Source organism: Liolophura sinensis, chromosome 9 (assembly GCF_032854445.1).
Source record: "Liolophura sinensis isolate JHLJ2023 chromosome 9, CUHK_Ljap_v2, whole genome shotgun sequence".
Taxonomy (NCBI): domain Eukaryota; kingdom Metazoa; phylum Mollusca; class Polyplacophora; order Chitonida; family Chitonidae; genus Liolophura; species Liolophura sinensis.
In genome coordinates, this window is record NC_088303.1 from 36,996,375 (window position 1) to 37,008,175 (window position 11,801).

At 39.0% G+C, this 11,801-nt stretch overlaps 1 protein-coding gene across 1 annotated transcript in view; it reads left to right on the forward strand.

Moving 5' to 3' along the window:
- LOC135475829 (short transient receptor potential channel 3-like) overlaps positions 1-11,801 on the forward strand; it is an 80,324-nt gene that overhangs the window by 53,846 nt on the left and 14,677 nt on the right. The window contains exons 4-5 of the mRNA XM_064755769.1: positions 2,974-3,465; positions 5,396-5,572. Of these exons, the coding sequence (XP_064611839.1) occupies positions 2,974-3,465; positions 5,396-5,572 (669 nt within the window). The remainder of the gene's footprint in view (positions 1-2,973; positions 3,466-5,395; positions 5,573-11,801) is intronic.

The window sequence follows — 11,801 nt, forward strand, 5'->3', positions numbered from 1 at the left end:
TTTTGATGCTGACGAAAGGTTTCCGAGGCAGTTATCCACCGACCTGCTGTAGGCATTAATCGGGTTGCTCAGAATGAAGGCATGCAGGGAGAAAGACTGTGAAAAATAGCAATAGGGTCAACTGGCAAGCTTTAGAGTTATCTGGGTGAACTTGGAACGCCTGGAGAAAAGATATTACCCATCGGTCAAACGTCGGTATACAACGCTCAAACCACCCAAGAACTTACACACCCTAGGCATGCATATACCAATCACACAACGCAGTGCTTGCGTGATTCTAAGGGTCGGATTCACGTTTAAAACGCTCCGGAAACAAACAATGATAAACGTCTGAGCTGTGCAACAAGTGTCAAGACCGGTCGTGTTGTACACGTCGGTTTACCAGTCGGGGTAATCATTGTTTTCAGCCCCTCACCCCAGGCTGCTAACTGACAAGCTGTAATTAGGTATAGTGTGATTGCAGATAAGTTAAAAAAAGCTCTTTTCGGCGAAGCGCATTTGTGATGCTGTCTGTATTTCTCGGGCTCTATATAGGTGTGAAGAAACGCTCTCGGCTCGGATAAAGTGTCCCCATTAGTGCTGGAAATAGCGTTATAAGTTATTCGCCTCACGTCCACAAACCGACAAAACTGAAAAAGTGCTGCGGAACGCTTCAAATGAGAACGTGTTTTGGAAGATGAACGTCCATATAAAAAGACTTCGAGCCCATAATGGTGATTTGAATTGGCCAACATTTCAGGTGCCCGTCTCCGGGTAGTTTAATAATTGTGACGATCTTTTTTATACGATGTCGCAAAATTCAACGAGACACTACTTTATTGAGTACATGGAGATATTTAGCTGTTTAAGTGCGTAAAACACGAAGCAGTCGTCAAGCTGTGCAAATTTCATGAAAGTTGGAGAGCAGCTAACATTTGACAAAAGCGTTCCAAAAAGTCCCTCTTTGGGTTTTCTTCCCTACTCCTGCACATGTAATACATCATCGATATGAAAACTTGAACATCCAAGGCTTGCCTTTGACATCGCCGTTTCGTTGCTTGCTGAATGTTTAATGTTGAACAGCATGGTGCAAAACTGTATTCGGTTACTCACAAATTTCCTCGTTTCTCGTGCATCCTCATTTCCCTAGACACCAGAAATACTGCGATAAGCTGAAAGATTTTCTTTTTCAGTTCAAAAACGCCTTTCGTGCGATTTCAAATTTTATTGTTCTGAGTTTGTTTTGCGTGATATTTAAGCAACAGCCTGGTGACAAAGCCCCATCCACTGCTACCAAACAGAGACGATCCCGTCGAGAAAGGGTGAGGAAGTGATAAATGTTGTGTTAATACTTTGCACGACGAAGGCAGTTCTGACTTTTCCTCATGCAAGCCTTTTTCACCTTTATCACTGCAAGATATACATTCTCTGGAGAATGACAAACCGATTGTAACTGTGCTATTAAGCCAGATTTTCATTTAATGACTGTTCTGTAGTCCTTTTGTTCACTTTGATCACAGTCTTATCCTCTCCTGAAATTAAGCCAGATCTCTTATCTCTGAGCTAATCTCCGCGTTCCATGTGTCCAAACTCCGACAATCTGCTGCCTGCAATCAAATCCCTGGTTTATCGGACTAGCTAATCAGGCTTCGATCTTTCCCCTACCGATGCCGTGACTGATCATGGTTACTTTTGTGATAATTGTCCTGCACATGTGGTCTGCCCCTTCGTGCTCTCTTCCTACAAAGACTGTTTCTGCAGTCCTACCCTTTGCATCGCCAGTTGGCCAGCATCTGCTTATGACGTTTCAGTTCATCTTTACATGATTATACTCTCAACTACCTTACAATACCAATAGTTACTGCTTGCCTAAGCGAAACCGCCTTAGTCTTGTATGGAATGGGAGTGCCGTCCCCTTTTTCTCTCATCCATGAAACTGAACGTTTTGAGATATAACTGGTATACAAGGTAGTACAATACTGAAATAAATAACTAAATTAATATTTCGGCTAATGTTTGAGCTGTTATCAAAAAATGTGGTTGGAGGAAGCCGGAGGGCCTTTGTATAGATCACCGCTCATCTTCAGGAAGGCCTACCTGACAACTCTCAAGACTTAAAGCCGAATCGGTATGGGCGGATATTACTAGCTAGAACGGCATGTATAGCAGCTAAACGCATGGGGATCTCTTGATAATCAGTATACCTTACACATTTTACAGAATATTATTTCTGAATTTCGGTAGTTACCAAATTTGAGTTTTACCGGTGTAGTTGTGTAGCGATTATTATAAATATTTTGTACTTACACTTTGCAAATAAGTTTTATATATTTGCTTGCAATTAATCACACAACACCAAACTGATATTTTTAAAGATGAACCATCGAAAGTCAGGTATCATTGCAAGTTGTTTCCCATTTTTCGTTATAACCGTCTACTACAGAGTACCAACCAAGCTATAGCGTGCGCCGCTAGCATGTGGCTACATGTGACTTTCTTGTAGTGCGCGTCCTCAACGGTCGGGGACAGGTATATGTACAGTTCCAGAATGTTCCAGTTGGTCGACTCACAATAGCCACCGATCAAAACTTGGACACTGTAAGCCTGTTTTCATGTGTGAGTGTGGAGTGCATGGTACATTTGACTGAGAACATCAAATCGTGTTTGTTCTGTACTCGTACAGGACTTGTGTGAGGAACCATAATCATAATTCTGATAAATTTTTATTTTGTCGGCACTAATCCCCTTTACCAACTTTACATTATCGTAGGTTTAATGTGCCATTGTCGCCACTGATATCGCCAATGTTTCCATTAGCTTCCTTGGATTGCATTCCCTGCAATTGGTTTAATCACATCCAACCCCATCCCCGCACACCTCTGAGCAGAAACACCCACCCATCTCACAACCACTGCACTCTTTATCCGTCTGTCAACTGCGATTCATTTTTATTTTTTGTTTATTTATTGTTGAATGTTTCTTGTTACTCTCTAGGTGGTGGAGTTGCTGTTGGACAGATGTAACATTTCCAGTATTCATGAGGCACTTTTGCAAGCCATCAGCGCTGGACATGAGCAGATTGCCGAGACAATCCTCAAACATCCCAAGTACCGTGATGCTAAAAAAGAGAACAAAAGGATCGGAGAGACAGATTATTTTTTTAACACAACCAGTGAGGACTCGCCATTTTCCTCCGATATCACGCCTTTGATTCTAGCGGCAGAGAGAAATCAGTTTGAGATCGTACAGTTACTCCTTTTACGTGGGGAGACCATACAGAAACCGCATCATTATTATTGTGCCTGTCAAGAATGCAGTAATAAACTGCAGTTTGACCAGCTTCGGTTAGCGAAGACAAGACTGAATGCGTACAAAGGTTTAGCCAGTGGCGCCTATATATCTCTGTCCAGTAAAGATCCAGTTTTGACAGCTTTTGATTTAGCACGAGAACTCCGGAGAGTGGCGCGGGTGGAAAAGTATTTCAAGGTAAGAAACTTTGACATTGAAGGTGTAAAAAATGGAATCAGTAGGTTTCCTTATATCAAAAACTCATAGTATTTGTGGTGTTTTTAATAAGTTTTTCGGCAATAATTGTCCCGGTAAAAACACCAGTGATATCAGTGAAATACCTTAGGTTGATTGCTTCGAAAAAGTTGAGGGACAAGAAACAGTGGCCGGAAAAATAAGCCATTTGTACTCTCATCTGGCTTCATTTGTGATTGACAAGTTCTGTTTTATAAAGCGAATTTATGATTTATATAGCCAATTATGAGCATATTCCGACTGTTTTTAGACACAAATTATGTGGGCCTACGTCAGCTTATTATGATGTGTTGTTGCTACTATATTAGATCTATCGACTATCAGTGTGAACATATGAGCATATTTGCCTACATGTATATGAGAGTGTGTTAACGTAGGAGTTTTTAAGTCTGTGCAATACGTTACTAGCTGGGCTGAGCTATACTTCAGTACTACCATGAAGCTTTTCAATTCTTACGCATGGTCCGATTTGGAACTTAATTGAGGCAGTAACAAGTTTCAGGAAGATGGATTACTTGTTGATATGGTGTCGGAGTAATGGCGTGGTGACTGAAGACAGGATTTCTGGTTGTACCAGCACATCATTTTCTCTTAGTGTTGATGTATATTTGTCAAAATCAAATCAAAGAATATACACGCTGACACACACACACACACACACACACACACACACACACACACACACACACACACACACACACACACACACACCAACACACACACACACACACACACACACACACACACACACACACACACACACACATACACACACAAATAATAAAAAAATCAAAATAAAAACGCTGCTGTGTTTTCAGCCAAATTACTCAATAAGAAAGTCACAATGTCAGGAATCATGAAATAAGCAGCAGGAACTCATTCAACGATAAAATGAAGTCACAAGAAGTTCAACGATAAAAGGAAGTCAGAAATGAAATAAGCAGCAGAAGCTCATTCAACGATAACATGAAGTCACAAGTGATCTTACATCTTAGTGTCTACCACCATGTGTCACATGGAGAGTGTACTATGCCGTAACGCCACCTACAACTTGTATTTTCTTCTCAACACATAAACAATTCTTGAAGTACAAATATTAACACAAGTGAAGCTATAACAGTTCGTTACCATGGTAGTGTCCATGGGGATGAGTAGTAACCATGGGTAAAACGTTTTCAGTTTTATCCAGAAAGAAACGAATTTCAGATATATCTTAACTGGGTACAAACTAATAAACAATATTACAAAGATATAATGTATGTGGACCATTATTATTCAACCAGTGCCCCATCTCTCTTTAATTCAAAGGGGAAGGCATTCGTGGCCAAGGTGTCAAAAAGTTTAGAACATTTTTCTTTTCATTTCGGGGCATATTTTATGGTTCTTAATTGAATGGATATTTTCCGGCAGCGCTCGGAAATATTCGCAAATGACGTCATCGATTAACACACAGGGAACGCGGGACCAGCTTAGCGCCTAGAGTTGGGGTTGGTTTTGACAGCTAGCACCGTTGACTTCACAGCAGGCTATTGAATTTCCAGACTGAATCCTTAAGAAAAGTGTAGCTTGAAGTCATGCTTAAGCCCCAAGAAGAAAGCTGAGAAACTTTTTGGTATCGTTATATGTGAGGCCATATCATACATTCCGTATTAAAAAATATTAAGCTGTATAGGATGATAATTGGCACGGGGGTGATGACAACAGTCTTTCACACGCAACTCCCATCACTGTTCATCAGAAAAAAGAACAAAATAATTATACAGTCGAAGAAAGCCTGTGTTCTGTTCTCGTGTAGAAGTCTTTTCTATCATTTTTCGGTTTGATAAACTCAGATTTCGTCGATTTACTTAATTGTGGTTTGCTTTTTCTGCAGAACGAATACTTGGCTTTGGCAGACCAGCTAAGTGATTACGTTGTAAAATTACTGGATAAAGTGCGGGGCCACGACGAACTCGAAATTTTATTGGATAAAACTGGGAAGTCAAGCGACACTAATTCTTACGAGCGGTTAGCCCGATTGAAGCTCGCCATTCGCTACAATGAGAAAAAGGTACGTTTGGCTACTTAGACTAATGGTGCATTAATGCATGAGTTTTTGACCTTTATGTCAACAGGCAATGTCAATTCGTTAGTCTGTATCTAAGCTTTACCCATCTTATGCCATTTTGTTTTTAATCTAATTTCCGTTATGAAATTCATGGATGCTATTTTCAATATATAAATTTTTGATTTCAGATGAATTAAACCCGCTAGACCTATTTTTAAATTGCATAAAATGCGTCTAATTGAGTAATGTGGAGAAAGGACAATTAATTTATTTATTTATCTAATTGATATTTTACGCTGTAGAATATTTCACCTATACGACGGCGGCTAGTATTATGATGGGAGAAAACCGGGCAGGGCCAGGGGTAGACCCACGACCATCCGCAGGTTGCTATAACACCCTCCCACGTATACGATCACAACGCATTGTTGGAAATCTCCTGGGTCATTGCGCCACAAAGGACAATTAAGAGGGAAAAACTGAAGAATTGAAAGTAGTCATGTTTTATTCATTTACCCACTAAATGTAATGTAATCAGATGCTTGAATTCTATGAGGGAGTTGATAACGCTGGAATGTCAGTGAGGTGATTCCAGCTTTTTAGGTTAGCTGTATTACATTATAGCCATTTTGTCCGTCCGTATTTATGTCCGGGCTATATCTCCAATTGTTTTCCTTGTGCAGTTTTAATTTTTCGTGGATACAAAGATACACAGATGACGATGTGTCGCGACTCGCATGTGTCCATTTCCCCTGTGGTCTAGGTAACCAGATGGCAATTTTCCCTATATATACTATGTATACTAACGAAATAGATAGGATTTTGTGTCTGGGCTACAATACCAACTGTTTTCCACGTAGAGCTTTTATTTCTGGTGGACGGATGATGATGTGTCACCACTCATATTTGTCCAATTCCGCGGTTGTCATGATAACTAGGTCGCCATTTTCCCTTTATCTAGCTGTATATTTCCCTATCTGTTTGTATTCTACTATAGAGAGGCTTAACTAACCACAAAACACACAGGACTATTTTGACAACTTAATACATTGTGGTATTTATGAGCTTTGGGCGCAAGGTTCTACTGCCACCATCAGATTAAAGTACACAGTTTGGTTCACGTATCAACCACACTTATACAAGGAAAGTTAGCAATATAGTTCAACAGATTGGGCAGGTGGGCAGTGTTATGTACAATATATACAAAACAGGTCTTACATGCTGGAAACAATAACTATGCACGGACAAAGCGATGTGTTCTTACACAGGCCAGGAGACTATCTGACTAACAATTTATTGCTATGTTTAGCCATATGAAGGGATTCTAACTAGGCAAGCTTTAGAGCATTGTAGTAGTCACTGATTTGGAATGTCAGAGAAACTGGATTGTCATTTTGATTGTAACATGTTTGTATGCCAGGGGTTTTACGTCGTACTTAACAATTTTTCAGTCATATGAGTCATTCGTTGTGTGTACATATATTGTGTCCTCTTGAAGTGCTGCCGAAGTGCTGATGAAGTATCAGGCCGGACACCAGACATGTCATCCCACACAGTCACATTATAGTGACAACGGGCCAATTAGTTAAATAAATAAATATAAATAAATATGATGTCGTGTCGGGGCTACAACTCAAACTTCTTTCTTCAAAGAGTTTTAAATTTTGGTGGACACAGATGACGATGTGTTGCCACTCACATTGGTCCATTTCTGCGGTTGCCTTGGTAACCAGATTGCTATTTCCCTGATATCTGCTATATGGTCGTTGGCATGAACTTCCTGTCCAGACTACAACTGATTTCCGTGTTCAATTTCACTTCTTGATGTGTACTTAAATACAGAAATGACTATGTGTCGGACATCGGGCCACAACTCCAATTTCTTTCAACGCAGATTTTTAAATATTTTTGGTGGATCCATTCATAGATACACAGATGGTGATGTGTCGCTACTCATATATTTCCATTTGTACTGTTGCCATGGTAACCAGACTGCTATTTCATTGACATCTACCATAAAGTTATATACAGGCATGTGTCAGGGCTACAGCTTCAGTTGTTTCCGTGTTCCATTTTGATTCTTCGTGGATACTTAGGTACAGAGGTGACGATGTGTCGAGCCTCAAGTTTATCCATTTTCACCGTTGCCATAGTAATCACCTTACCATCATTCCTACATAAAATACACATTATTAGATATGGTTTCATGTCCGGGCTACAACTTCATTTATTTCCCACGCGCAGTGTTAATTTTTGGCGGACACATATATGAAATGTGCGTATGTGTCGCGACTCACATTTGTCTATTTCCGCGGTTGCCACTATAGCAGACTGCCATGTTGACCAGATTACCATTTTCCTAATATCTTCTGATTGGGTGTGAACGTCGTGTCCAGGTTACAGCTCCAATTGTTTTCCATTTGCAGTTTTTATTCTTGGTGGATACCTAGATACAGAGGTGGTTACTATGGTAACCAGATTGACATTTCTCTGACATCTTGCTATATAGATGGACATGAACTTCGCATGAAGGCTACAACACCAAGTGTTTTGCACTTTTGGGCTTTGGTTGATGTATAGGTACAGATGTGGCGATGTGTCCCACCCACATTTGTCTATATTTATACGCCCGCTGCCATTAGGCGCTGCAGATTATGGTATAGTAATTTTGTCTATGTATCCTATCAACCACACCTTTGAAGTACCAAGTATTTTTAACTTCACACTCGTCAAATGGCTGCACTCGTATTCTGTTATACATTTCAAACAAATCTTTTTGTTTGGGCGTATATTGTGTTCACCTGAACTCTTGTTATTCTGTTATTTTATCCTCAGAAGGAATTATTGCCAATCTTACTTTGGTGATATTCACTCATAAATCAGCTGTTTCAACATTAATTTCTAGGTGTTGGCTAAAAAGTGACGTTTTTGGCACCAATTGTCCTCCGTTAACGCCCACAGTTGAAATTCAACATTTGACTACATTCAAATATAAAAAAGGTGTTATTGTCAAGCATGTTCTACACTGTGCTTTATCAGGAAAGTTTACATGACTATGCTGTGAGTGTATGGCATTACAAGGGCATTATCCCAACATGATCAAATTTGCCTAGAAACACCGGAAACAGATAAACAGATAAACTAAATATTGTGTGGAGAAAAATCACACACATAATGCATCCATATGTCGTTAAATGTTTGAAGATGTTATTTTGCTGAAAGGCATACAAACTTATATAGGCTCTAGTCTGGAGAGCCCGAAACCATTTGAACCCGCGTAGAAGTGATGAGCTTAGTGATAACTAATGGTAAACCTATAATGGTGTTATGTATACGATAGCGTTCCTGTCCCTAGTATACGATTGCAGTGCTGTCCCTGGTGTAAAATAGCAGTGGCTTCCCTAGTGTACGATAGCTTTGCGGTCCTTGGTGAACGATAGCAGTGCCGTCCCTGATGAACGATGGCTTTGCCGTCCCTGGTGAACGATAGCAGTGCCGTCCCTGGTAAACGATAGCAGTGCCGTCCTTGACGACTGACCTTATACAGGAAGACGTTTTCACACAGATAGCCAGGAGCTTAAGGGCAGGTCGATCAGGAAATCTTTGGAGATTTCCAGACTTGACGATTTTTTGTCTGAGAGGTGCTGAAATCTATCTCTCAAATGCTTTATCCGGGGAGTGGTAGTTGTTTCTAAGGCATGAAATTTCCATTGGTTTGTATTTATCTAATCATTGGATAGTCTCCAAATATCGTGTTTCTCTCCAGACACATCGTTCTTTGAAAAATCGATCTGGATAGATTTTGGACCCCCTTGACATTTTTGTTTCCTGGAGTTTTTTGTAGGGAATACTTACACCTCTGGCTAAGATCTGCATCGCGTGTGGATTAAACTTTACGGCATGCTAATAAACCGTGTCTGATCTGAAATATCTCTGCAATATAAATACTAATAAACTCTATCTCCTACCTAATATCTCTCTATAATACATTTTCTGATGAACTGTATCTCTTGTCTAATATATCTCTCTATAGTACATATTCTGATGAACTGTATCTCTTGTCTAATATATCTATCTATAGTACATATTCTGATGAACTGTATCTCTTGTCTAATATATCTATCTATAGTACATATTCTGATGAACTGTATCTCTTGTCTAATATATCTCTCTATAGTACATATTCTGATGAACTGTATCTCTTGTCTAATATATCTCTCTATAGTACATATTCTGATGAACTGTATCTCTTGTCTAATATATCTCTCTATAGTACATATTGTTATGAACTGTATCTCTTGTCTAATATATCTCTCTATAGTACATATTCTGATGAACTGTATCTCTTGTCTAATATATCTATCTATAGCACATATTGTTATGAACTGTATCTCTTGTCTAATATATCTCTCTATAGTACATATTCTGATGAACTGTATCTCTTGTCTAATATATCTATCTATAGCACATATTCTGATGAACTGTATCTCTTGTCTAATATATCTCTCTATAGTACATATTCTGATGAACTGTATCTCTTGTCTAATATATCTCTCTATAGTACATATTCTGATGAACTGTATCTCTTGTCTAATATATCTATCTATAGCACATATTCTGATGAACTGTATCTCTTGTCTAATATATCTATCTATAGCACATATTGTTATGAACTGTATCTCTTGTCTAATATCCCTCTACAGTATATATTCTGATGAACTGTACCCCCTGTGTAATATCCCTCTACAGTATATATTCTGATGAACTGTACCTCCTGTCTAATATATCACTCTATAGTACATATTCTGATGAACTGTACCCCCTGTCTAATATCCCTCTACAGTATATATTCTGATGAACTGTATTTTCTCTCTTTGCTGTTCAAATACGTCTTATTTAGGAATCCAAACCACTTAAGCTTTTTAGCTTTTGGAAACGTTTGGCCACGTGACTTGGTGGCCATATTGAATTTTATGCCAAGCCCCCCCCCCCCCAAAAAAAATAAAAAACAGAAAGCTGATGCGATTGAGCTGAATTTTAAACTGCAGTTGCACAAAGTCTAGACACGTTCAGATTGCTAACCAAAACTTTATCCCTTGAAAATTGTACATGCTCGCTAGTAAGTGTAAATGTCACGTGACCCAAAAATTCATTTTTTTTTTGCTAATGATTTCTACACTACAGATGATGTCCAGCAAATAATACTGTCTGATGCAGTTTTGCACGGTGATGTCGAAAATACAATTTTCCTGACATCCTCAAAACCGGAAGTGGGTATGCTATGTCTCCTTACCCAATGATGCTAGAGACGCAATCTTATGGCCTAACATCAATATAAGGCAAGGAGAAAATTCTCTATAACCGGCAATGACGCCAGCAAACCTGAAGTAGTACAAGCCACGAAAAAAAATCACCATGTTTACATTTTTCAAAATTGAAAAACTTCTACAGTTTAAAAGACTGAACAGAATTGCGTGAAACGTACGTATGTGGCAGACCGTGAAATGAACTTTTTCGGGAAAAGTTTGAGTGACCTGAATCATGTGACCTGGCGGCCATTTTGAGTTGAAGTGAAATCATTTGAGAGTCATTTTCTTTTGAACCTCATGTCCGATCTGGAAATTTAACACACATTACAAACATTTACTGGACGCTATTTGGAAGGAGAAAAATGCAGTGTGTATGCAAATTAAGTTTTTAAATTATACAACGGAAGTGATTTTTAAAATTTGAATTTGAAGATTCTAAACATGTTACCTGACTTTCTGGTTGATGCTGACAAAGAATGCACGCTCTCTAATGAAATTGGTTATATGTCAGTGCATGGACACCTTGGTAACCGAAATTGACATCGCATAGGCCGGATATACCCGCTTTGAACTCTGACATCGCTGCTTTGGTTGCCATATTTATCTTTGGTATCCAGTACCTCTCTACAGAACATACTATGATGAACTTTATTGGCTATCCACACAACATATAATCTGATGGTTTTACAATTTACTATATAGCAATTTATAGTTTATAATGAGTGTACGAAATGACTTCCACCTTCCTCCAAACACTTTCTTACACGGGACCCACATGAACTTTGGACATTTCGAAGCATAGAGTTTATATAAACACTGATGAACTGTATCTTCTCTATGACTTATCTTTGTGCACATATACTGTTGAACTAAATTTGTTTGTGTAATTTCTCACCACGACAAATTTACTGATGAGAGATATA